The sequence below is a fragment of the Anguilla rostrata genome, chromosome 4 (genome assembly GCF_018555375.3).
Source record: "Anguilla rostrata isolate EN2019 chromosome 4, ASM1855537v3, whole genome shotgun sequence".
NCBI classification, from domain to species: Eukaryota; Metazoa; Chordata; class Actinopteri; order Anguilliformes; family Anguillidae; genus Anguilla; species Anguilla rostrata.
Window position 1 is genome coordinate 27,683,739 of NC_057936.1, and position 27,558 is coordinate 27,711,296.

Genomic DNA, 27,558 nt, shown 5'->3' on the forward strand with positions numbered 1-27,558 from the left:
TTGATTTGTCGCTGTTTCACACTTGAACCAGTTGAATGTGTGGGAACTGAATTATGTAACTTTGTGGCACATTCACACAAAAACAAACAGCACAGGGTGATAAACATTTCTATCTGAACATGTTGATAGGAGATAAATACACTGGAAAATATGCACAAGATGTACTCAATACATTTGTACGGTAAAACATATACCTGAAAATCTTCCATAGAATGTTGGAATTTTCCACAGAAAGTTCTATAGTCACCAGGTGTTTTTTGTGATTGTCTAGTCTTTTCGAGTCAGAAGTACATTGTTTTTCTGTATTCTGAATGTTTCTGCCAGTTTTTCCCTACATTCAGAGAAATAAAATGGCCACACTTCTAATACCTTGGCTCATTTTTTTGGATGAAATCAGTTGTGCCATGTGTCATATTTACCTGACCTTATAGTGCTGCAACCAAAGCAAGTTATGATCACATGGTTTCCCATGGTCCTCAGCAAGAGGACAGGTACAGACCACAGGAAACCGCAACCGTGCCATCTGCATTGCTATGTATTGAAAAAACCCAAGCCATATTTACAGGGTAAATATTTATACACATTTCCTTTGATAAAAACTGGTGTATTTAACAAAAATGGGGGCTGGCTAGGGGAGGGGCTAAAAGTCTCTCCACTTTCCAAAAAGAAGATGTTGAGACCTTATCTTTAAATGAACTGCTAATGGATATGCTGTGGATTTTTATTAAATAAAGTGAATGTCTTTGCCCCCACTGTTGGGTGCTCATTGGCTGCCACTGCCTTCTTGATAGTCTTGGTAGATATATATTTCAGCTACTTAGTAGAAACCTTCCAGAGGGGATGAAAGACCTATGTTTCCAAACTGGCAGCTTCTCCGCTTCTTTAATTTCACAAACAAGACCCAACAAAGTCCCTCAGGTTAGATGATAAAGAGGCAGTTGTCCTCTGGTCAGACTGCTAGACTGCTATCTCATGGGACAATGCTGGAATACTTCAGCCTGAGTTTTCCTGAGAGGCGCTTTCAACATCCTTCAGAATGAGGGGGTAACTCTAGACTCGACCATGATCACAGGGTGGAATTGGAGACCTCCATATATGGTTACCATTCTAAGCCATTGTGCGGGCAGATGAAGCCAAGTGCATGCAGGATGCAAAGACAATAGCCACACTGCTCCAAACAGACATTTGTTTACGCTTGCTCAGGATGGGAAGCGCTTACTTGTTTGTTTTAAAAGTTTGCTGTCTTTGGATGCTCTGAAAAAGCTCCTGAAACGAGAATATCAGATCTGTCTTATTCCTTCCACGGTCCTATAGACAGATGTATACCCAGAGAATGCACAGGCACTGTGCTGTGCCATACTATATGGGAGGATTTGAACCCGTGAGTGGAAAATCACACCGTGGGAGCCAGTTCTCTCTGTACACGTGCAGACTCAGAATCGGCAGATCTGTCGATCTGCTTTGCTGATAAAAGCTGATTTAGTCAGAAAATGACACAGATCTCCCCACTTCTGTTTTCTATCCCCTGGGCCTTGCCAGATCAACACTTAACCTGCAGTACCCACACTATCCAATAAGAACAATCACCTAAAATCTCCTACTCACAGAGATTAAGAATGTTATATTACAGTGAATAAAATTGTGTATTATTAACAGCAAAACAGGGTGTTTACTTTTTTTATGCCTCCCTGAAGTGTGAAAAAGTTGAATTAAATTACAATGGCAATAGTCAGTAAAGAGTGAATTTGTATGTTGCAGAAACCAGCTGTCATTTAGCTGACAGAAAACACAGTGGTTTCATTTTGTAATGGGTTTTCCGCTTGGCTCCGCTCCTCTGAGAGGAAGTCCATGTCAGATTTTTTGCTCAGCTCTGCCATAAAGCAGGCCCTGAAAGCTGGAAGCGTGCACCCTCAGTAAGTATTTGAATTATGCCATTGACGTCAGCACGGTCATAAAGCAGACGGCTGCCCCTCCCAGAAGTATTCCATGCCAAAGAGCTGGATGCTGTAGTCCAGATGCATTCACACAGGCAGGGGGAGGCAAAAACCTGCCAGCCAATGTTGTTTTGATATCTTGAAAGATTAAGTCCCTGTCTAAACTGAGAAACTCTCAATGTGAAACATTGTTTATGCAAAAAAAAATAAGAATGGGTTTCAGTTCCTGCTTTATGTTAGAAAAAAGACATTTCTCATTTGTGATGTTTCACTAGCCAAAGAAAACTGTGGGCTGCTAGGAACCGCCTTAGCTCTCTCAGTGCCTGCCTACAAGAAAGCAGATAAAAACAACGCTCGTCTGTGTCTGATTTCTAGCGTTGACGTGTGGCGTTTAATTGAGTCACACTGATATTAGCAATTATTATCCGCTGATATAAATGTGAGCTGCCAGAACAATGAACAGGAGAATTAATTACAGGCCGCAGAGTCTGTGGACGTAGCAGTAGTGTAATGCACTGACAGAGATACATTATCTGCAGTCAGATAGCTGAAACACCAAATGGCTTGTGACTCTGACTGTTTCTGTAGCCTTCTCACAGCATTAACATTTCCATTGCAAAACTGTCAATGGCAAAAATTGGCCTCGTGGTTCTTGAGTTTTTCTTTTGCTGTATTCAAATGTTGTTTTGTTTGAATTCAGGAAATGCATGTTTTTGATCTGCCTGAGTGATAAAGCTGAAATCCAGCTCTCTTGTACTTGCCCTACCGTACAAAAGGAACTTAAGTTACACAAGACAGGTGATACCAGGCCATGGGCCTGAATAACCTTCAGTCAGACTGTTTTCCATGAAAAAGTCCAGTGCTGTAGTTTGACTAGCAGTGTAGCAATGTCTCACAAAAACAACTCAAGAGCCCCAAATCCCAATACTATCCCAATGATAACTCCATTCACCAGATTACTTTGCCTTTAGTGTAGGAAAACACAGTTTTGGTATAAGGCTTTCCGAACTGTGCTAACAGGTTTGTCTGGGGGCAAATGCAAGTGACTATAACAATCCCGCCATTGAGGACGGTCGGGGCTCCTGCCTGGGGCCAGGCGTTTCGGGCTGGGTGAAACCACAGAGCCATTTCTGTGCTGTGCGGCATGCGGCCCCTCGGACCGCAGCGATAAACTACGTCTGTGTTAAGAGCTTTCTGCTATTGGGACTTTTCACGGGGGTTCTGGGGGGGGGGGGGGGGTCTGGTTCTTTGAGGGGAGCCCCGGGGACCCTTTGCGTAATGCACAGTCGCCATCGCCGAGTGCGCCAAACTCACTTCTCTGACAGTCCGCCGCCATGTTCTGTCACCTGAACCAGCTTGCCGCAGCTTTGCCTCAGTTTGCCGCACATTTCAGGGGTGTCCCCTTGTTAACTGTGAGGATTAATCTTGGGTGAGAGTGGCTTTGCCGCACAGTCAGGGGACTGAGGAGAGGAAGGGGGCAGTGTGGCATCGCTGTGCGAGAGAGACTGGACCCGGACCCGGACCCGGACCGAGCCCAGACAGGGCCGCGGCTCTCAGTGCACACAGAGGCTTTAAGAGCGCATGGGGCCATTCTCTGGAAACCATCAGCAGTTTACCATGTACTTTCCTGCATATATATATATATATATGTATATGTGTGTGTGTGTGTGTGTGTGTGTGTGTGTGTATAAGTGCGTGAGTGTGTGTGCACGGATGTGTGGTTTTTTTTGTGTAGGATATTTTCCTGTCAGGAAACGACTCGTAGCGCAGTTACATGTGACTCATGTACAGCTGTGTATTTTTTATTCAAAAAATGTATACATTCTATAGCAATAGTTCTTTTTTTGGGGGGGGGGGGTGAAGCACTCCTATGCAGGCTGATAATTTAATGAGTTGCAGCAATGCTGAAATTTCAGTTTTATGTATTTTTACTGCTCCACTTGTTTGAGCAAAGTGCTCAATCTGTGTTTAGCCGATAGAGTCAACCCTGTGGTCTGATCCCTATCAAAATCTGGCCTCCAGTAAGAGATTACACATAATCACAGATCTATTTTCCACTTTAAGCAGTGAAAAACAGAAAGTTCTAAAATGTTTTTCCTAAACTGAACATCAAGGTTACAATTTTACAGTCTTCCTCGATATTACGTCACTATATCTTTTTTGGAACACAGCCCTGGGAAATTAATTGCAACCCTTTCATAGATATAACTGCTATTTATTTATACCTCCCAAGAAAGGCAAGGGGTTCAGAATGTTTTCCTTTCCTAAACAAAGGTCGGAGTGACTCAATGTTGTTTGATTTATACATAATTTCTTTTTGCTTCTAATTGTTCTGTGGAATTTGTTTCACATAATCTTTATGAATAGGTTATTTCCAGTCCTTGGAACTGTGTGGTCCAGATGTCTGACCTTCCATCTCCACACGTCACTTGTCCAGGGTGCAACAAGCTTCACGCTGGGCTGATTTTTAAGAAATCACTGGTTTATTTGAAATGTCTTTGGCAAGAGTTCTTGTCTTCTGCGAATGAGTGCTTGGAAAGGAAATGAAAAGGACGGAAGGAACGGCTAAAACCTCCTCTCTTGTGTTTCCTCACAGGGCTTCTGTTGTAAGGCCCAGTGTGACAAAATGTACGTTTGCTCATTCACCATGAAACCGATAGTATATGCAGTGGGAAGTTCACTGAATCTCTGTGGAGGTCTTCTGACTGCTGCTGTCAGTACAAGATAAACCGCTACACCCTCCCCCCCTCCAAAAACCTCCACACACCTGTTCTGTCCCTTGCCTTAAACTGGTCCACAGAGTGTTAAAGTATTCATGTGGGCAGGTCCTCCCCCTTCTTTCCCAGGGCCATAGGAAATGTGGCTGTAGCTTAAAAGACGGCCTCACTGTAGACTATTACAGTGGCGATTGTGGTGCGTGGTGGCACTGGTCTTGTGGCCAGCATGGTGCTCATATCTCCTCCTGTATGACCCTGCCATCCTCTGCCACAGGCCTCGTTGGCACACCGTGGGCAAACTCTAATGTTATTTCCTGGCACAAGCTCCTTCTCTGCGAAGGTGCCAGAGACCACATCAGCTGCTCCCATGAGCGGGGGACTGTGGAAAACCCCTTCTTACGTACATGTGGTGTGACAGCTCACTGGCCTATTCATCTCTTATGTTAAAACTCAGTGGCAGTGATGTCAATGTCCTGCGCGGGCCGGGCGTGAACTTTGTTTTACGTAGAGGCTGCAGTGTAAATCAAACCGCCCGTTTGCAAAGAGGGTTGTGGGGGCGTGTGCAAAGTACTTGCGCTTAAGCCCCGCTCTGTTCTCTGTGTATCCAGCGATTATGGAAATAGTTTAACTGTCAATGCTGAAGATACTCTATCTGGCCCTTTTGACCCTTTGGCTAAGATGTCATCTGGAACATAATGGGGCTGTTAAGCATGTTTATGTGTCCATAAATCTAACTCCAGCTGACTTTTGTTGGATTTGTGGGTGCCAGTTGAAATTCAAGACTAATCTGCCCCATGCTTGTCTTTTATCTGTTGGTTTAAAGGTTGAATTATATATAGAACAGCAGGTTTAGAAGAGTCCCAACAAGGAAGTCCACTTATGGGCAACTTGTGGGCAGCCAGGAGGTTACTGGGGCCTGAAGGGCCCAGTTTACAGGACTGCTCTTCCCAGGGAATCCACTCCGGGGTTTGGAATCGCTCGGGCCGGGGCTGAAGGAAAGGATTTGATTTACTTTGCAAACAGACGAGGGCCCGACACGTCGGCGGGGGAATGAAGTTGTCCTCTCATGTCGGGAGTGCAAACAGAGCCCCGCTTTGACGGGAGGCTGATCAGAGCCGGGATCGCAGTCAGCACAGCGGTGCGAGCCCGTCTGTCTCTGCCGCCGTGGCGCGACGGTGCCAAGGTTAGGAGGTCCGAGCGCGCGCTGTCCCCAAACGTGCGCAGACGGAGGCTGTCCGTCCGTACCGACCGGCCCAGCGGCCCCTCTGCAGATCAGCCCCAGAGGTTCACGGCAGCAGCTCTCTTAGGCACTGTGCGCTAGGCAGCGGGCGCTAAGCGTGCTCTCGGCTAACATAGGGTGGTACCCTGAAGGAAACGCTTTGTGTCGGCTGCGTAGAGGCACACATTTCAGTTCTCCGTCGCTTTTCAGAGGCAGGGAGGGTGAGTGAGGGAGGGAGCAAGCCAGCCCAAGCACCTCCCACTAGCTCCCTCAGCAAGGGGCCCCACTGACATCACAGTTGACAAAAGCCAGGGGGCGGGCCTGCCGAGTCAGAGGGGGGAACGCAGCAAGGCGTGTGCCACTCTGCCTGCAGAGTGAATGAAAGTGACAGCTTGTGCCCATGATGAAGGAGCACTGCGCAGCCCCCTGCAGTGTAGCACTCGGGCGCCCCGGAGACCGTCTGCACAGCGGCATGGAGCAGCTGGACCCTGAATACATGTCCATGTGTCTGTTTGCAGAGGACTCCTACCAGAAACTGGCAATGGAGACCATGGAGGAGCTAGACTGGTGCTTAGACCAGCTGGAAACCATACAGACCTACCGATCCGTTAGCGACATGGCCTCCAACAAGGTAAGACTTTGCAACAAAGCTCTGCAGATTTCACGGAGTGAGTCAGCATGCTTTATCACAGTTTCAAATGATGCCGGTGAGAACAGTAAACGAAGCTGTGATAGTTAAGTCGTAACTATGGCTTTGAGTATGTACTTTAGTCCCGTCCTTTTGAAGAGTGTCTGTGCACTCCTGAGTAACTTTATCTTGTTTGCAATCTTAGAAGTGGGTAACAGAGGCCGTGCAGTAAGAAGATAGTTTGATGGCTGTTTTGTTGCACATGGCAGTGCCTGAATCATCCCTGTTGTATTTTGCATTTGGTACCTGCTAGTGATAGCTATGTGAAATGGTCTTTCCACCTTCTTTCACAAACATGCATATTGTACCAGAGGTATTTCAGAATTTTGTAGACAAGTGTCGCTCATGTATTGACCCTGACCATTCGTCAAGGTTTAATGTCAGTGGACATTAAGCGTAGTTTGCTTTCCCAAACCCGCAGCAATATAATCTGTTCATAATGGCTCATTATTAGGTCTTATCAAATGCTAATTTTACTCTGCCCTTATTAGCTGCACGTCCTAACTTAGGAAAACAAAAATTAAGCTAAGCTTCGTTGAGCCTTGAAAACAGTAGCTATTTCTCTATCTTTATGGACTGCTGTCAATATGAAGTTGCTGGTCAGCATGAATCAGTTTATTCCAGGTGTCAGAGCTCAGTAAACATGGAGGCCAGGTCACTGTCGGGCATAGAGAGCGCTGATGGTTTTAGGTTCTGTACGGGAGCTGCGGCTTCCAGCGAGAACTCCAGACAGAGGCGAAGGCCAGTTGCCGCTTTTTATGTGTTGACTCAAATTTCCTGTCTCCTTCCTGATCCCGGCTTCACCAGACTACAATGGCCCCCGAGTAAAGGGGGCAAGACTAACGGCTTGTTTTTTTCTGATTACTGACGTCATTCGGGAGAAACAAAAGAATGAGAATTTTTTGGGCTTGCGGTAGGAACAATTGACTGACACGCAGCGTAGCGTGTTTGCACTGTAGTGTTTTTGTCGTCTCATAGGACTATGTGGTAACACATAATTTGTATTGTTGACCATGCATAGTCCCTTTGTTGTTGATGCAGTATCATTCAGTATGTTGTGCTGTCTTGAAGTGTAATTCTGAACTGTACAGCTCTGGTGGGGCTGAATGCTATCAGAGATTTGAATGTCAGCCAATAGTGGAGGTGATCATCAAGGCAATTCTCAGTGCTCAGTCCGTAATGCCATTTGTTTACTTGTCACCCCACTGACCTATATCTTTGTCACTGAAAAGGACAGCTTCATAAGGAATTTATGTAGCTATACCTTGGCGATTAAGATCAAGTGTTGACACCAAATACAACATTCATGAATCACCTGTGTGGCTGCTTTGTACGCATGCTGGGGGGTTTCAGTATGGTTGTTGTGTAAGCCATGAACACTCATTTAAGGATCAAGCATCTGATACAGGTTCAAACTGCATGGTACGACTCTACATTTTACACTTTAAGTGTCCGTGTTAAAATGAACAAGCAACCGTTCAGTTTTAATGCTAACTTACTGTCCATGAAATAAGACAAATATTCCTAATCAAAAAAACCTTTAATATTTTAATATTAAAGTGTGAGTTGACCAAAAAATCTTATGGAAATTATGTCTGGGCAAAATATAATGCCTGTAATATAATGTAATGGTTAAGTATTTTCATTGTGTGTCTATCAAAGATGAATTAAAGGGAGATTTGTTAAGTATGTACATGAAAATGGCAGTTTTTTTGTTAGAGCCTGTTGAGCAGTGTATGTGTGTGGAGAGATGAAGGGGTGTTTCTGTCCGTTGTTTTTCGCTAGCTTGCCCCAGTCCAGGTTTAACCTGACTGACCGTGGTGTAATGTCTCTGTTCCCATTCCAAAACACGGCCGGCTAAACTCAAAACTGTTATGTCTGGAAATCTGTTTATAGGTGTGACAGAAAATTGGGCAGATATCCTCACATTCTTGATCTCCCTTCTCCCTGTTTTTTTTATTTTTTTTACTGTGAACGTGCCAAGCCCGATGAAGTGTGCCAGCCACATATCTGACCGGGGTGGTATTGTAAAGGATCATTTTACCTGTGAGTGATTACTTGCCCGGCCATCCAGCGGGGGCTGGACGTTTTCTGTAAATAACCAGGTTAAAGACTCATGCTGGAGAGGTGGGGCCAGCGAAAGAGGGAGTGCACAGAGACTCTTTAACAGTCAGAGGGGTTTACGCAAAGAGCACAGCGCTCGTGGGATAGTAACGCTATCACATTTCTCAACTTCCCAATGTCAGAGAGCCACAGACCGTCAGACAAGAACAGCTGCTCCTCAGTCCGTTTCACTAAGGACAAATAAGCCAGACAGCTTACAATAAAATGGGCGCTTGTATTGAAAAGAAAGAAAGGAAGGTGGCGAAGGCTAATTACTGGAAGAAGGTGAGAGTCTTTTATTTTTATGTTTCTTTGAAGTTTGAGGGGGCACATTTGGTTCGTGTAGGTTTGATGGCTTCATTTTTCAGACTTTTTTTATATGGCTTATTTATTATATTTTTATTTATTTGAATGTTAAGTGCATTCTGTAGTAAAGTGATTTTGACTGATGCTGCAGTGATACTGTAGCATACTGGTAAATTGCTGAATTGCTGTTCTCCGGAGTGTTTGATATTGAAATGTGTTGATAGCTTGAATGTGTCATTGCTCCACAAATATGTAGTTAATGTAGGAGTACTTAACTGTATTTTGGAGATTTAATTGTCCGTTGTATAATTGTCCATTTTAAAGCCCAAACAATAAAATCACTTGTTGCTTTATAGCAATGCTTACGGATGCCAGCGAATGTTGTTTGAATTAATGATACATGAAAATAAATTGGAGCTCAACCAGGCATCCCAGCTTTGCTGTGTGACTCGTATTTTAGAATGGTCCAATCAAACAGGAGAGGAGGAAAGTTCCACAGAAAATAAAAAAATGGCCTTTTTATTTCCATATTCTCAAGAAATTATCTGTCCAAACAAGCAGTGTCTATGACTTAGGAAAGTGGCCTGTGTAAGGCTGTTTCCACATGCTGATGCCAAGCTATGCGGCAGCCCCCTGGATTAAAAATGAAAAATGATTGTTTTGTCCAGTGAAATGGCAGAGGATTCATCAACAACCATACTCTTAGAAAGAATGATTCCTTTTAGCTGTTCAGGAATCATACCCTCACCACCTAACCTCGCGATTAACTGTTAAATGCTCTCTCAGTTAGTGAAATGTGTTGTTTTTATTATATAGTTCAATGGCATTCTGAGGGGATTTTGTATTACTTGCCTTCTGAAGAAGCATAGTGACTTGTGGCTTGTGTGCTGCTGACGGACACACTTCACTTGAAGGGGAAGTGCGTGAATGCGTTGTGTAATTTGGCAAGTGCGCACATTCCTCTTGCCTGATTGCACCATATGGTGATGGCATGTCTGCGCACTGCGCTGCTCGGGGAAAAGCCGAAAGGGCTCTGACTCGTTCACAGGAAGCGGGACTCATTATTTGAGTTGTAAGTTGGGTTTGTTTCTGTAACCCAGCACTTACTGATTCACCTGTCTTACAGGACATATCCTGTGTGACGTGGCATTTCTCATGAGATGTGCTACCCGTTTGCCATTGCTGTAAAATGAACATGCACCATAAATGTCCATGCAAACAAAACTATAGCCGATCTAAAGACTGAAAAAACAGAGGGGCTGTCTGTTCATGAAACACCTGCGTATGATCTTGCGTTGCACTGGGGATTCATCGAGTTTTATCAGCCTCTTAAGCGGTTGTTTAGGCTTCCGGATGATAAGGAGTCAGATTGGAGAACAAGCAGCAGCTTTTCTGCTGGGTGAATTGTGCCCACCAGTGGCAGAGAGTGCAACTGCTGTATGGAGGATGAGCAGTACAGTGTTGTGTGTATGGAGATATATGTAAACAATTTTTTGGGATGTTTTATTTTTATATATATAAAATTGCAAAATTGCGTCTTGAAATGTTCTGTATTTTGAGAAGAAATCTACATGATACATTGTAATGTATCCTTAAAGATGCATTATATCGTTAACAAATTGTTCATTACCAAATATATTTTAAAATGGTTGCCGGTCTTTTGTCCTCCTCAATCTACAAGAAATGCGTTCGTGTCTCATTGAGCGAGTGAGAAGCTGAACGTCAGGCTCGTGCTGCATCGGGATCAGCCTTGAATAACCAGCAGGTTTACAGAATGAAATGCCACAGCCATTCACCCTTTCTGGGCCCATTAATGTCACTTGAGCCCAGCGCTGTTCGCTGGCAGACACAGGCTCTCCCCAAAGTCACCGTCCACGCGCAGCAAGGCCACCTTAGACAGCCTGTTAGCGACACCAAGGCTCTGCTCCGCAATTAGCTTGAAACTCCATTTTAAATTTACATTTAATTCTTATGCTATCTGTTGATGTTGTTTTAAACATTAATGAAAATTGACCCAGCAGAGAAGTAGCTTTGAGGCGAACGGGTGCATTTTGGTTGAAATCGAATAGTTAAAATGTCAGATCTATTCAAATGTTTAAAAGGACCATTGGTGAATTGTATGGGGGTGGCAGCACTGGAATCCGGGGAGAGATGAGCTTTGTCATACAGCACAGCTGAAGCACGTCCTCCTGTCACCCGGAGGCGTGTTCCGCAGAGCTCCATAATGCTGGGTGATCCTAACCTAGTTTTTTTTTGTTGTTTGTTTTTTTTTGCGGCGCTGTTATATAAAGAGGACTTTCCGCAGCAAAGGGATAATCCCACATCTTTTCACGGGGGCCTTGATGTTCCTCTCAGCATTCCACGCACGTACTCCCTCACATCTAAAGCACATATGTTGCAGCTCCACAGATGCTGTGCTCTGAAAACTGCAGCACTTTAGACTGATAAATATGGGGCTTGTTTCTGCGTGACATAGTTTGGCTGGCAGTCCTTGTCCTGGACGTGCGAATGAAGAGAATTAAATTTGCTTGAAAAACATATCTATACCTCTTGTTAAAAAAAAATATTTTAAGTCTGGTTGGAAAGACTGAAAATCAGTTAACCCAAGTCATATGAGTTTCCTTTGATACCTACGACAAAGAGAAAAACAGATTTTTACGTAATGGTCTAGACATGAAGAGTATTTACTACATTGGCAAGAACAGCTGGGGAGAAACGGACATGACTTCTGAGATGATTTACAGTCAGTCTGTTTTTCACTGATCACTAGTGCCTTTTGAAGGGAACCCTCACAAAAACAGCAGTGGTGGGTCACATGATGCTGTTGCCATGGCATTTTGATGTCCGTGTAATTGGTAGTACACAGATTCGGGTTGTCTACCAGCGGAGAGAGTTGGAGTGATGTCATCGAAAATGATGAGGGATGCAATTATCCTCAGCTGTATGCTGGGGAAAAATAGCCCAGTGTGCCGAAATAAACAGTCTTCATCTGCTGTAGTTGCCTTGGAAGTCAGCTAATGAACAGACACAGACTCCACTTCTTACCCTGAAAGCAATGTCAAGATACAGTGAGAGAGAGAGAATTGTAAATGTCCATATTTAAAACCAAGCATTTCTGTTGCTATTTTGGGCATTCAGCAATAGAACAACATGACTTAATTGAGTACCCATAAAATAGAATAGATAAAATAAAATCATTGATTAAAAGAAATCTTACAACTGAATAATTTGACTAGTATTTATTGTGAAAGGTTTGTGTTTTAAAATGCAAACCTTTCACAATGTGTTTTAAAATACGGAGTGCTGGTTGAGTTATATATGTGCCTCATAAAATGAGATTATGTGCTGAATAAACATACTTGTGAAATAGCAGAAAATGGCTCATGCGAATGAGCACTAAAGGCAGAGAGAGTGCCGCAGTGCTGGGGGCATCTGGAATCAGCGCTGCATATCTAAGTAGGGGGCTTCCTCCATTTTCTGTCAGATCATGTGTGCCGCGCTGTGCTGTGCCGAGCGTGTTGCTGGGGCTGGCGCAGCGGAGGGGGAAGACGGGACTGCGGAGTGGGGAGCTGTGGAGCGAGACTAATCCAGCCCAGGAAGCCCCCCAGCCAGACGGCTTTTTCCACTGGATGCTCAGCCATTACGGCTCTTTTCCTCCTGCTCCCAGCCTGCCGTGCGGGACCCCCACCCCCCCCCTCCCCGGCCCCCCCTTCCTCGCCTTCCCCCGGACGCGTCCGGGCTCCCTGGCGCAGTCCCGGACTGGCCCCCGCCATCGCTCAAACCCGCTGCAGAAATGGAGAGAGTGAGGCAGCTGTCTTTCGATAAGGAGAGCCCGCTCCCCTCTGCGTTTGGCAGCTTTCTGAGCGGTAATTAGCGGGAGAGGACAGGCGCAGAAAGGGATTTTTTCCCCCGGGAATTCCATCAGCTGCGTCCCTTCGTCGCGGCAGAAAAGGAGTGCTTTTCTAGCTTTTTTTTTTTGCTGAAACGGGGTCCAAAATGCCTGAGGCGAACTACCTGCTCTCTGTTTCTTGGGGTTACATAAAGGTGTGTACAGTGCTCGGGCTGGTGTTTTAAATGGAGTGCCATGCTTTTTTTGTTTTGTGTTGGAGTACTGGTGTCGTGAGACTGGCGTTTTGTACAGTAAGGGCTGCAGGATGTCAGATGTGGATTGTGTTTACTGTATCTGCGTGCTGCGGGAACTCCATCTTGGGCTCCTCCGCAGATATGTGGCTCGAGCTCTCACAACAGCTCTGTGGGATTTTCTGAAGATGTGTTGCAATTCTCTCCTTTCCATAGTTGCCTATTTTCCTGAAACTATCATACTGTGCCAGTATTAAGAATGCGCCTATGTAATGTAGCCTCCAATTTAAACAAAATGTGTGATATGTTTATATCTTTAATTATTACCTAGGGATACACAGTATATCATATTATGAGATGTATATCAATTAAGATCTTTTATTTCCTAATATTTTGTTTTCACTGAAATTCTCCATTACATTATGAAGGTGTTTTCATTGTATCACTATTTTATCCCTCTTGACACTGTGACTTATAAAAAGTGTAATTATTATAAATGATTATATTGCCTGTGTATTGTGCATGCTTTAGCTACTTTTTGTGTTATCCGGTACCTGACACTGCCATCAGACAGTGTACACTGACATGAGTCTGTCTTTTCTGGTCTTTTCTAGTTCAAGAGAATGTTGAACCGGGAGCTGACGCACCTGTCGGAGATGAGCCGCTCTGGCAACCAGGTGTCCGAGTTCATCTCCAACACCTTCCTGGGTAATTACACTCCGGACTCTGCAGACAGCCACACAGGCTCCACACTGGGATAATTACAGTGGAGCTGAACGCTTGTTAGAATGCTGCAATTTGTGTGTGGAGTCGTGGGTCCATTTGCAGTGTACAATGAGAACTGGGTCAGGAAATCTCATGGTGATCAGAAATATCGTTCTGCTTACTGACTCCTCTCTTTTGATTTTTGAAGCAGCAGATTCCGTTTTTAGTTTTCTGTGTTTGTGTCTGTGTGTGTGCGTGTGTGTTTTTATGTTGGTGTGTGAGTGTGTCGGCATGTGCATCAGGAGCCATAAGAAATTATATGTGAGCAATGATGAAAAACAGACGTGTAATCCATGGCAACAGGCTTTAGACCTGCAAATCTGCGCTCCATGCTTACTTCTCACTCATATTTATAGAAACGATCTCATCTAAATAAAAGATGAAGGCTCACAGAAATGTGTTGATGGACTTTGAGAAGCAGGCTGTTTGTGAATCCCTTACTGAGGGTGAAGCGTGCTCAAAGAGAACAAGCTGAGCTTTCGGGGGGGTCAGAACTCCCCTGGGAGTAAATCAATCTCCCTCCCTGCTGAAGAGGCTGCGCACTTAACTCCTAGCGCCCGGCTGCTATCAGGTTAGAGACCGGCGTCCCTGCGGTTTACAGCCCTGTCTGACGGACAGACGCGTGCGTGCGTGCGTCCTCCCGCCCACCGTCGCACGCTGGGCTCCTACTGGCCAGGGGAACTCCATCAGATACAGGACGGGGCCAGCGACCGGGGCTGTCGTGACTCCCCGTTGGGGACCGCGAGGTGAGATCATCCAGCGCAGAGGAGCCCAGCAGTCTGCCTGCTCGGCCTCAATCCGGTCTCATCTGGTTTCAGGGAGCCCCGCTCTCTCCGCAGAATCCGCTCGTCGGCGCGCGTGAGGGCGGGGGCAGCCCGGGCGGCTGGAGGCGGGAGACCTCGTTCGTTAAATAGCAGAAGCGCGCCAGTACCCCTTGCGGACAGCCGAAGCGGCAGATTCCGTGATTCGTGGAGCGGGCGACGGTGAAGCCTTGCCCGTTTTTTGCCGTCTCTGCTCCGAGGAGCAGCAGCACGCGGCAGTGACAGATGGGTGTCTGTTCCCCTCCCCCTGAGGGATGAGTAAGCAGCGGGGACAGACCTGGTGCACAGTCAGAGAGGAGCTGAGAGGAAACCCGCCGGGGTCAGCCCTGTTCTTCCCCTCCCCGACCCTCCCTTCGGTTTAGTCGATGTCTCCCTGCTGCAGGATGCAGGCTGGATCCCGCGAATCCCTCCCTCTGTTCAAAGGGTGATTTATCTGGGCCGCCCGATTCCTCGGGGCTTCCGTTTTAAAGGCCAGAAATGGCGGGCTGCACGCTGAGCGCATTGTATGTAGCATCAGGCTAACACTCGCATGTGGTGGCATGTTGTTATTAAATTCCATTTTTAAAAGAGCTCAAAAAAAACAAAAAAACCTGATGATTCACTGATGATAATTGGAGGAAACGGCATGTAGAGATACCAAAATAAATAAAGCGCAGCAGCTGCTTGGTGTCTGCGTGTGTGCGAGAGAGAGAGAAAGACAGAGAGAGAGAGAGAGAGAGGGAGACAGAGAGGGGGGCATCCTGGTACTAGCTGCTATGTGAATGGTGCCAGAGCTGAGGGGAGGACGTCCCACCTGCATGGAAGGGAGATCCGGCAGTGACGCCGCCCGCCCACTGCAGCCCCTGTGATTGATCACTCCTGATTCGAGGAGGCAGGAAGCGTTTCCTTGTATTGCTCATATTGCCCGCCGGACGGGAGGGCGGCCACATTTATTGTCCATTAGGAATTTATTACGTGTCCATCACTGCCGGCGTTCCGGCATCCTGCCTGTGGGAAGAAGCCCTGGGTCAGAACGCGTTTGTGAATTAGCCAGGGCGGGGCTGTCGCACGGACGCCATGCTAATAAATAACGGCCTCTTTCCCCATCACCCCGCTCTGGACTTAGTGGCCATACGGCCATTACCATTTCAATTTTATCACCACTGTCTTCAATTAAGCGCAGGCGGAGAGGAGCGCCCCGTTATCTGAATTATTGTAGCGATAATTGAATAACCCTCGAAGGAGGGGGTGTAATGGCAGACGGCTTAACCAGGGCTTGAGGAATGAACGCTTCGCAGGCAGCCAGCCCATCTAGGACAGACAGGCTCTCTGTGTCCTCCGCAGCTGCAGCACGAGGGGCCACATTGAAACCATACCCCTCTCTCATAAAACCGCGCTGCAGACCTCTTTAATGAGACGCGGTCGAGCTCAATGTGACTTCCAGCGCTCAGATGTCAGATCCAGCTCAGAAAACGAGGAGCCCATTGTTCTGGAGGAAAAGTCCGGTAGTGGTGAAAAGCAGACGCCGGGACTCCCTCCCCTGTCGGGGGCTGAATGAAAAGCCGTGGTTTCTTTCTCCCCCCGGAGGCCTGTGCAGGTGTCAGGTGATAGCCCCGCTCCTCTGCACCTGGGGCTTCTCTTCCAGCCAAGCTCCATTGACGTCACTTGGGGAAACCAGAGATGTGAAATCAGATTTTGAAACAAAAGGCCTTTTGTCTCGCGCTGCATAACCATGACAGAAAGGAGGCTGAACGCCCCAATGCGACGAGACTTAAAGCGAACTTCTCCACATTTCCCCCCCCATCAACTCCCTCAGCTATTTTAAAGAGAGATGGCAGCTCTATTCTGAAATAAGAAAATAATGACTGGTTTAACATCATTGGCAGGAAATCGGAGCAGGAAATAAGACTCCCTGTGATTGTTCGTCAGGCTTAACCTATGGTGTCCTGTTCCTGATTACAGCGGCTGATATAAGACTGTTTAGTAATATGAGCTCCTTCAGAGGGCTCGCTGTTGTCCTTCAGCTACAGTAGTAAGAGAGCCATCTGACGTCCTCCTCTTCTTTTCCCCTCAGACAAGCAGAACGATGTGGAGATCCCGTCGCCTACGCCCAAGGCACGTGAGAAGAAGAAGAAGCAGCAGCTGATGACTCAGATCAGCGGGGTCAAGAAGGTGACGCACGGTCCAAGTCTGTCCAACTGCAGCATCTCCCGCTTTGGTGTCAAGACCGACAAGGAGGACCTCCTCTCCAAGGTACTGGAAAACCCTTCCACGTGTGCACCGTGCCTCCTGCCTGTTACTCTGCTTCGGCAGTTCACCTCAGTTATTCAAACTGTTTATTAAAAATGTAGATTTCTGAAGAAAATATTTGAACTTTCTTGCTTTATATAGTAGTCAGTGTGTGCAAGTAGTGTTGGCCTGTACAGAATGGCTGAATGGCCATGTTTATTCTCACAAGGTGTAGGACTCTCTAACAGTCTCCCCTGTCATCTGCAGGAGCTGGAAGACCTCAACAAGTGGGGCCTCAACATTTTCACAGTGTCTGAGTACTCCCAGCACAGGCCGCTCACGTGCATTATGTACGCCATCTTCCAGGTGAGTTCCACGTCCTCTTATGTGAGTTCCACCCTTGAGTGGGTCCTCTCATGCGGGTGCCTTGGCGTAGAGTGCCACATGTTCACGTACTGTAGTTTATGCGTTTCTGAGGGGGTTGTAATCAATCACGTCATCTCACAGGAGAGAGACTTGATGAAAACGTTCAAGATCCCTGCCGACACCTTCGTGACCTATATGATGACCTTGGAAGACCATTACCACTCAGACGTAGCCTACCACAACAGCCTGCACGCTGCGGATGTGGCCCAGTCTACTCACATCCTCCTGTCCACGCCTGCACTGGATGTAAGTCTTCCCCTGCTTTTTCACCCACTTGCATGTCATAAAATATCATGGGCTCACTTTTGTTGGTGTCTTACTTTGCTAGCCAGAATCCATTTTACTGAACCAACTGGGTTCTTCAGTGAAAATATTTTGAATGTTTTACAATGAGTTTACATTGATTATGAATGCTCTTGCATGAGAGGTAGACTTGCCAATGGTGAATAGACCTGGATTAGTTGTTCTTTGAGGCTGTTTGCTCTAACCTTTCCGCCTCTCCCCCACGGCAGGCCGTCTTCACCGACCTGGAGATCCTTGCTGCCATCTTTGCAGCTGCCATCCATGACGTGGACCACCCTGGTGTCTCCAACCAGTTCCTAATCAACACTAGTGAGTATCCTCCTCCTCCTCTTGGTAGCTGCTGTGCTTTTGGTTGCCTTCCCACATGGCAATGCCATGTCAGATTTTCTCACCAGACTTGTGTTTGTCCACAGACTCTGAGCTGGCCCTCATGTACAATGACGAATCGGTGCTGGAGAATCACCACCTCGCCGTGGGCTTCAAGCTGCTGCAGGAGGAGAACTGCGACATCTTCCAGAACCTCAACAAGAAGCAGCGCCAGTCCCTCCGCAAGATGGTCATTGACATGGTGAGCAGCCCGACCACTCCAAATAGCCCTTTACCATCGCAGGTCTGTTCCTGAGCCACAAGGCCCTATACTTAATGTGCGGCATGTGACCCTCCCAGGTACTGGCGACTGACATGTCCAAACACATGAGCTTACTAGCCGACCTGAAGACCATGGTGGAGACCAAGAAGGTGACAAGCTCTGGAGTGCTGCTGCTAGACAACTACACAGACAGGATACAGGTACGTTTCCTTCCTCTTGCAGTCTGCTGTGTGGACCTTTGTGTCTAGATAAATGTGTCCTCTATTACTTGCATTTTACTCGAATCCATTAATAGTCCATTCCTTGCTTGTTTACAGAGATTGTTGGGACAGCTTTTGTTCCCCTACCCACTGAACTCATGTTTCTCTCTCTGTTGCCTTGCCGACAGGTTCTCCGCAATATGGTGCACTGTGCCGACCTCAGTAACCCCACCAAGTCCCTGGAGCTTTACCGCCAGTGGACCGACCGCATCATGGATGAGTTTTTCCACCAAGGGGACAGGGAGAGGGAGCGGGGCATGGAGATCAGTCCCATGTGCGACAAGCACACGGCCTCTGTGGAGAAATCACAGGTCAGCACCCAATCCTTAACACGTGCCTGCTAAGTGTTAGACATATTGGACCTGTAGGATGTCCATATTGCCTTTACTGTTGGGTAAAACCTGTGGGTTGTCTGACTGCATCTGATGGCATGGTGGTGGTGTTTTCCTTGTAGGTGGGCTTCATCGACTACATTGTACACCCTCTGTGGGAGACATGGGCAGACCTGGTGCACCCCGACGCCCAGGACATTCTGGACACACTGGAGGACAACAGGAACTGGTACCAGAGCATGATCCCCCAGAGTCCATCCCCGCCCTTCTATGACCAGGACAAGGACAACCAGGGGGGCGGGGACAAGTTTCAGTTTGAACTGACCCTGGAGGAGGAGGACGACTCTGAGGGCACAGAGAAAGAGGAGCACAGTCAGGGGGAGGACAGCATGGGGGAGATGCGCTCCTCGCTGGACTACTCGGGCAGCCAGGACATCGAGGAGCCCATGGAACCCACGCACATTCAGATCGTCACACAAGACGCCTCACCCGTGGACACATAGGCTCTCCTGCCACGGCGGTGGCGTGTCTTGGTGTTGGCAGATTGCTTTTGGAGGAGAAATCCTGCAGTCCTGCTTTTGAGAGGCCTGGGGGCTGACTTGGGGTTACGAGAGGTGCATGTGCCCCCGCTGCACTTGATTTTGGAGCCGGATGTGGACAGTTTCAGCAGAGCACTGAAGGAGCTCTCGGGTAAATGCTGCAGACACATGGACCTGATTGACAGGCCACACAGAGAAATGAAGGAATGGGCCAGCCAGGAATATTTCCTGAACGAGCATGGAGGCACTGACACTACTGAGAGATTTTTGTACCAAGTGATTTTTTTTTAAACGGGATGAGGTAGAATATGAACTACTGATAAACAGGTATTTATAAAGAAAATCTGTTTACTTTTTCTGTAACATTTGTCTAAAGACTTTGTGTGCCTTTTTTACAATTGTCTTTTTAAAGTTTTTTTTATTTATTGAACACACTTTAGTATGTGTCAGATGTTTTTTTTCTTCTTAAAAAATGGAAAGCTCAAGAGCAAAGTTATTTTGTATCTCAAATGAGGTGAGAATGCAAGAGTCTTCCTTATAAATAATTTTGGCAATAGCAGAGCTGGTAGAAACACTGGCCTCACAGATAAACCTCCCATGAAGAAGAAACTTCCCATTAAAGAGGTGTGACACCTCAACTTGTATCACTCATTTCACATTAAGTTTCAACCAAACATCTATGCTTGTGTTTGACTCACTTTACGTATAGAAACACAGATGCATACATGGACACACACTTTGTCAGACCATTGAAAATGAGTAATGAGGATATTTATATCCTACTGAACAGGAGAGATGTGCTCTGTCTTCATCTTGGAAATATTTCAATGACTAAAATAATGTTCTCTCCCCATTGTCATTTGGTATTCTCCTTGTAAAGCTGACTCAAATCCTGATAGTGTAGACACCACTGATAAAGTATGGAAGTACAGACAATAACAGCATTTTAGCAGTGTAAAAACTGTGTCAGCAAAAGAGGACTTGCAATATCTGTTTATGTTTGAATGAAATAAACATTAAGTTTATTTACAGTTTTCAGTTCAAATACATGCTGCTTTGCATTAAAGTTGGTAACTGAAATTAGCCTCCGTATCTGACAGGATGATATAAGTGCAGCCACTGTCAAAAAGAGAATAATATTCATTTTTTCAGCCCTATCAATGTAAAACATTTATATATTGTTAACACATATTTTTAAATGAATGGTAATCAGCCATCTACTACTCAATTCTGCAAACTGGGATCCTCAACTGAGGGATACTGTAAACCTTAGAAATCGAAAGATTGGTACAGACTGTACTTTCTAAAATTGATGTCACCCAATCTGTAGCTGAATATTTCGGCACCACTCTTGGTGTTACACTATCAGGATTTGAGTCTGGGAAAAAAAAGTTATTTCTATTTCTAAAGATCTGTTCTGTAACGAAAGCAAACCCAGCAGGAAACACTTTACCATCAGAAAACAAACCATAACATAAACAGTTCATATATGGGATCAGCTGTTTTTCATTTCATTTCCATTGCCTCTCTTGACTGGCCTTCAAGGAATTATTTTACCAATATATATATTTTTTGTATCGTCATATTCAGAGGTACTTAAAATACAGTATCGTCCACCCTCAAACCAGTGTACATTGAGACCTGTGACTACACAATAGATGGCAACACCACAAATGCATGGCCCTATAGCCATTGTATGTGTGTGTGTGTGTGTGCTTGTGTGTGTAGTCTGGTCCCGTGTCTGGAGAAGAGAATTCTCTATCCCACAGTCCCTTGTTCCACCTTGCATCTGAGCTCAAGTTTGTCCTTTGCTGTTTATAACAGTGTATTTATTACTTTGACCTGTAAATGCGCATTGTAAATTTGTTTTAATTTATATGCACTTGCATTACCTGAATGGGGTGGTGTTAATGTGTAGACGACTCTGGATTGAGTCTTTCTATTCAGTAATATATTCTTTTTTAAATCTATATATATATATATATACATACATATATATCTATATATGTATGAATATTGCACACCATTTGAGTGCCCTGAACAGTAGCTGTAAGAGACATACTCAACCCATGGGTGACAGGAGAAACTGGCAAATCTGCAGTGAAAAAGGTCAGCAGTGGCGGTTTGAAAACTGAATAAAAAAGAACTACAGAATGTGTGTAGTGCCTAAGGTGTATCTATACAGCATTTTGAATGCAGATTGCTGATAATGTTTCAGATTAACTGGTTCCAGCAAAGCAGAATTAATGGAAATCATCAGACACCTGACTCCATGAAAAAACCCTCTGTGTTAATTAGATAAAGGGAGATATTGGTGGTATGTTACAATTTATCTAAACACCAACATGAATCCGTATGAATTACAAAATGTGATCTTATGTAATTATTGTGCTAATGTGAACTATTTTCTGATCAGACTTGTTAGCAGTTTTGAAATTCAAATTGTCAGTATAACATTGTTATCTATGTTAAAGCTTTGGTCCACATTGTGTCCAAATGGTTAGCCAGAATTAGCACTATCTGCATGACCAATGGGTTTGTATGTCTGTTCAATACTGCATTGTTCCAGGTGGTTATTCGTTTCACACAATGTATGGTATAGTATTGTATATTGTGTTCAATAAAAATCTAAATACTTTTTTATGAAGTGATTAAAAACAAAGGCATGAATATATATCCAGTCTCTGTTGTTTTTACAGTGTGGGTGGTGGGAACATAAAAATGGGTCCTTTCGAATTTACAATAACAATAAATACGAACAATAGTATCTGAAATTATTTCACTGAATACACTTAGGATCCATGAGATGGCAGTTTTACTGCTTAACCCTTACTCTGCTGAATACATTTCAGTGTCAGACCAGCAGAATAGTCATCCATAATAATCAAAATAGAAAAAAAAATTTGCGAGTTTCTTCTGGGATGTAAGCAGGAAGCATTGAGATCATTCTCTTGTTTTTGATCATGGGTATGTGTTTTAGTCAATCTTGTGGTGTTCCTGCTCTCTCCTCTCTCTCTCTCCCCATGTGTGCACAGTCTGAACTGCCTATGCAAGTTGTGCAGCTATGTTCTAATCCAATCCAGGCACATGATTCTGCTAAAGAGGTCCAAATATTCAAAAATTCACTGTTCTGAGAGATTTGCAGCCTTGCAACAATGACAAAAGCCCTCATTAGGAACATAGATATGTGTTGTGTTAGTTGGCACCATCTTGAATTGGCCACCATTTATATTTACTCTTCTGTTACATTTCTGGGCTTTTCCTTGACCGTTTGGCTGATTCTTTTGAAACTTGCTATTTTGCAAGAGGGTGTGACCTTACAAGCCATTGCCACTGGCTCTTTGTCATTTCTGAACTGACCAGGGCTCTCTTTCTTCTTAATGATGTTCTGAACAGTTGATTTCGGCATATTGTCTCTGACTATTTTTTTCATTTCTCAGCCTCATAATAGCTTCCCTTACTTCCACTGGCACAATTCTGAAATGGGGGACTATTCATAAAAAGTGCTGTAATTTTTACATGGTGAAACCAAAATATATAATGCCCTTAAAAGTTGAGAATGTGCACTTTAACAACATGTGAATTGTTAATCTAAAATTGTGGAGTACAGAGCCAAATCAATAAAAAAATATGCCTTTGTCTTAAACATTATGGCACTGTATGATATTTATGTATATCTCAGCGTGCATTGGGGGAGAGGCAGGAATACACCCTGGACAGGTTGACAGTCTATTGCAGGACACACGCCATTCATTCACACTCTCAATGTGGGCAATTTAGAGTTTCCAATTAGCCAACCTGCATGTCTTTGGACTGTGGAAAGAGACATGGGGAGAACAAGCAAACTCCACACAGAAAGGCCCATTTGAACCCAGGACCTTTTTGCTGTGAGGCGACAGTGCTACCCACTGCACCACCATGCTGCCCATATATATATAGATGTTGGTCAGGTCGGCTTATGAAAACACAGCTTGATGTGGCACCATGAACACCATGAAAAGAGACTCAACTTACATCATTCCTGAGAAGATAACATGTAAACCATAAATATGTGGATAAGAGTCATTTTACACAAGAGTCAGTCAACTAACTACCAAGGAGAAGTTAGCCATTTGCTCATTCTTAAAAGGGCATTAACATCATTGGTGGGAAGAATACTGCACTGCTTCACTATAGCAAGAACATTTTGGAAGTCTCATGAAATTGGTGAGAAAAGACTGCAAGTAGTCCAGAAACCAAATTTGGTATGCATCAAGTCAAAATGCTGTCTAACTTCAGCAACCCCAGCACTCTGCTCCATAATCTTCCCAATGCCCATATCACTTGGCTGTTGTCCTGGTTCTGTGCCAATTCATACTCAGTTGCTCTTTGATGCATACAAATTGTGAATGCACCACTTCAAAATCCAAGTGCATCATCATTGGTTTATAGTTTGCTTCCGTACAGAAATTCATGAGGGCCAGATGCTCACATGGTAGCCCCAGGAAATAAATTTGATGAAAGAGAAACACAACGCTCCATCCATTTCTCCAGTGAGACCATTAACCTTGTGAATTAAAGCTGTAAATCAGCGTGGTCTGATCTTGGGCAAGTTCTATTTTTATCCCTCTGGCCAATTAGGAGATGAGGACAGTCATGCGTTTTCTGACTCAGAAGCGAGGTCAAGAAGCCAAAGGTCTGCTCTTCTGCTCTTTAGAATTGATGCATAGAGGAGTGACAAGAATGAATCCAGTGCTCAATTACAATATTTTACAGTAACAATCTTTGAATTAAATGAAAGCTTGATTGTGGACGAATGCATGCAATGGACTTCTGTGAATGAACAATACACAAAATGCTAACCATGAGAGCTACCCTGGATATTTTATTCCATCATACAAGAGAGCAATCGCACTAATTGTAGTTAAAAATGACACAGCCAAGGACCTGTATGAATGTGAAATATTCTTTACAATAATGAATACTGCAAAGGCATGTAAATCCTTCTCTCCTAATTCAATATTACATTACATTACATTATAGGCATTTAGCAGACGCTCTTATCCAGAGTGACTGTATCACAAACTTTTACAAAAAATTTTACATTGATCCATTTATACAGCATGGATATATGCTGAAGCAATGCAGGTTAATACCTTGCTCAAGGGACAACGCAGTGTCTTACGAATGAACCTGCAACCTTTCGGTTACAAGTCTAGTTCCTTACCCACTGTGCTACACTCCGTCCTATAATATCCTACACAATATCCACCAGGGACTGAAAAAAATTAAGCACTAGAGACATTCTTGGGTATACATGAGAATATCACATCACATCCATCACTGTTGGTCAATAGTGACTTAACTGTATGAAGGGGGCCTACAATCTCCAGTAAGTGCATGCGTACCCCAGCTGGTGGCCTGCTCAGTGAAAAGAGCACTTGCTGTCTTTACATGTTTCAGAGTATGTTTTAATGTGCGCCCTCCAAAATTGGAAATTCAAATTCAAATTCAAAAACTGTGGGAGAAAAGAAAAATAAGTCTCAGTAAAGTGATTGTTAACAGCACACTGACCACAGCCAAATTGATCCTGCATATTTTTTGGTTGAGCCTCTCAGTTAATAAATCTGACCCAGTGTGTGTGAATAATGAACAGGCCTGACTCAAAAAAACGAAAGTATTTCACAGACATGAGATGCGATTGTTCACAATTGGAATGCACAAAAATGTGAAGTCCCCAATGCACTGGGGGTTTCCCCAGACCCTCTGACATAAACAGCCATGTGTTTCCATGAGCCACTTGGTCTGAGAAGAAAAAGGCAGCATGAATTCCAATGGTAGGAACAGGACAGGAAGGCACTGTGTGCACTGGCTGAAACAATGACCAACTCAATGGTCATTCCTGCGAGCAAATGTCCACAGGCATTGAGATCATTTCTGCAATGACTGAGTTACTTCAAGCCTTCATGTCATGCACTCAAAGGAATCAAACAGGTTCCTGCACAGAGCATGCATTCTTCTGCCGCAGTGGCTGCTCAATGCTCCCCTGTTCCTGTCAGTGGAACCTGGCACTCCATTTCAAACAAATCATTTCAGTGGCTGTCTATTTAAGGTCACAGCCAAGCTGACAACCTATCTACAATGTGTCCATCTGAGTGGTGGTGCCGTGGAATGCTCAGGCCATACTATGGTCAGATTTCTGAGCATTTGATAGCTGTTTTCATGAATTACCAACAGTACAAAACAGCCCATTTTTCCCAGGAAATTTTCACATGAAGAGTTTGGAAAAGATGAAAGCTGCTTTCACTCTGAACTTTGAAGTGCCTGCTTAAGGTTGATTCCATTTCAAGTCAGGAAATTTATAAAAATTCAACAACTAAACAATTGAACAATATTCATAATATTCTGTGGAGATTTTTCAATTCACTTTCTGAATTGACAGAACCCTGCTGACAGAACCCTGTAGAGCGAGAGTGTCTTTGCCATGCTGAATTATAATGTTTAATAAAATGTGGAAAGGCTAATTAAACTCAATTTATTCAAGATTTTATTTAAATATGTGGCGTGGATAATGTGCCCATGCTCAGTGGAACAGTAGTTCAGGTACTGTTTGACCCGTTACTCAGGACATTATAGGAAAACCTGCAGCAGGCGATTCTTCTCCTCCAGTAATGTGCTTAAATGATTGCCGACATTTGGATCAAGCACGTGCTTGGCTTCCCCTGACAAGTGTCCGCTCTCGGCCAATCATGTCCTAGCCCTGAATGCAACACCCAGGTGTCCGCAGATGAGATGATGGCCCTGGAACAGTGATGCCACATCTGTCCAATCCCTGGCTTTCCAGGGGGGCTGCACCTGCAACAAACAGTTGAGGCACTTCCAAGTCAATGCTACTTTCTTATAGGTATAGGGTAAGGCGTAACTTGGCAGGATGGCATACCTGCCATCTCAATTGCCACATATTTACATGCTCTTTTTGAGAGAAAAGTAGATTTGTTTTGTTGGTTTTTTTTTTTTTTTTTTTTTTTTACAATATCTGCTATGGCTAAATTCTATACTGCATTCTAAAACCTACATATGAATCTACTCATGATGCTGATGAACTAATGCTGCCAGTCTCATTTTCATCATCTCTAAGGGCGAGCCAATTTTGACAGTGAGCCATCATTACCACATAATTTGGTAGAGACGTTTGAGATATTCCGTGTATATTAGTATATTTGTGACTAGTCGACATATGGATATCCTCTGAAGAATTTGTTACATAATCAATATGTAGGTCTATTTTATAAAACCCCAGCACTGCAGGCAGGTGAAGACAGGCTGCAGGCAGGCTTACTCTAAATGGATATTGTCTTCACAACATAAGCCAAGTGAATTGCACACGCAACACGTGGCTTACAAATCAAGTATAATTATCCCTTATTGTTTTCGTTTACAAAAACGATGTAGTAAAAACACAGAGCTGCAAGCAAATTCTGAATTCAAAGCTACTGTTTAGAGATAGAGCGTACAGTTAGAAATCGTAGCGTTTTTGTATCACAGTTTTCAATACAAGCTACAATTCGCGCTTCCGCTTTCATTCGGCCCTGTTCCCATGGGTACTGAGGAGCAGAACGAAGGTTCCTGTTCAATTTTTTGGAAAATTAGAAAACGAACCGGCTCTTCCTAATTCTGTCATGATTATAAAATTCGTTTAAAATTTGAACTGCTTTTCATAAGATTAGTAGACGCAGAATTGCATAGTAGTGTTCAATATAGGTCAAGAAAGGTAAATTTTACTACATGCCATCATCGTTCTTTCCCGGTGAGAAAAGGCACTAAATGCAGTCCTGCTGGAAATGCCAGGGAACTTCGCGTCCATTTCTGCTGCGTACTCGTGACAAGTGTAACAACGTAAGTATTGATCTGCACCACTGTCCGCAACCAAAGCACATCGCAGAGAAATCCACTGTAATAAATAACACTTGATAACGATACACTTAATTTTGAACGTTCAAGTAAGAAGGCTTGATTTGACGTAGACGGAGGTGAATATTTATGTTTTCCTTTGCTGTGAAAGGGGAAAACTATCAGGCGCCTTGTTGACATAGCGCAAGGAGGTTGGGTGCAGTTAAGTTTCATGCTTTCTTGGGCGTTGAGGAATAAATGCTATTTAAACCTCGTGGATTGAATTGTACGGTAATGAGTAAATATGCGTCGCAGGCGGATAAAGTCGATGCATATGGTGACGTTTTTTTGTTATATGGAGCGCATGCAGCAATGTAAGGGACTGTAAAATATAAGCTA

General features: G+C 44.5%; 2 protein-coding genes across 18 annotated transcripts in view; both read left to right on the forward strand.

Annotated features, from left to right (window-relative positions):
• pde4ba (phosphodiesterase 4B, cAMP-specific a) overlaps window positions 1-21,964 on the forward strand; it is a 140,186-nt gene extending 118,222 nt beyond the window's left edge. For 4 of the 6 annotated variants that reach the window (XM_064331955.1, XM_064331956.1, XM_064331957.1 and 1 more), the window contains 10 exons: window positions 6,389-6,501; window positions 13,662-13,755; window positions 16,687-16,865; window positions 17,109-17,207; window positions 17,349-17,513; window positions 17,780-17,879; window positions 17,984-18,138; window positions 18,237-18,359; window positions 18,548-18,730; window positions 18,874-21,964. In XM_064331955.1, the coding sequence (XP_064188025.1) occupies window positions 6,389-6,501; window positions 13,662-13,755; window positions 16,687-16,865; window positions 17,109-17,207; window positions 17,349-17,513; window positions 17,780-17,879; window positions 17,984-18,138; window positions 18,237-18,359; window positions 18,548-18,730; window positions 18,874-19,254 (1,592 nt within the window). In that variant the 3' untranslated portion in view covers window positions 19,255-21,964. Of the gene's footprint in view, window positions 1-5,498; window positions 5,523-6,307; window positions 6,502-12,726; window positions 13,012-13,661; window positions 13,756-16,686; window positions 16,866-17,108; window positions 17,208-17,348; window positions 17,514-17,779; window positions 17,880-17,983; window positions 18,139-18,236; window positions 18,360-18,547; window positions 18,731-18,873 lie in introns of those variants that run through there. The other 2 variants (XM_064331961.1, XM_064331959.1) reach the window with 2 other exon arrangements.
• A 4,786-nt stretch (window positions 21,965-26,750) lies between these two features.
• Window positions 26,751-27,558, forward strand: part of sgip1a (SH3GL interacting endocytic adaptor 1a) — a 73,934-nt gene continuing 73,126 nt past the window's right edge. For 7 of the 12 annotated variants that reach the window (XM_064331962.1, XM_064331963.1, XM_064331965.1 and 4 more), the window contains exon 1: window positions 26,752-27,165. The gene's annotated coding sequence lies outside the window, so the exon portion shown is untranslated. Of the gene's footprint in view, window positions 27,166-27,558 lie in introns of all 12 variants that reach the window. The other 5 variants (XM_064331968.1, XM_064331966.1, XM_064331970.1 and 2 more) reach the window with 2 other exon arrangements.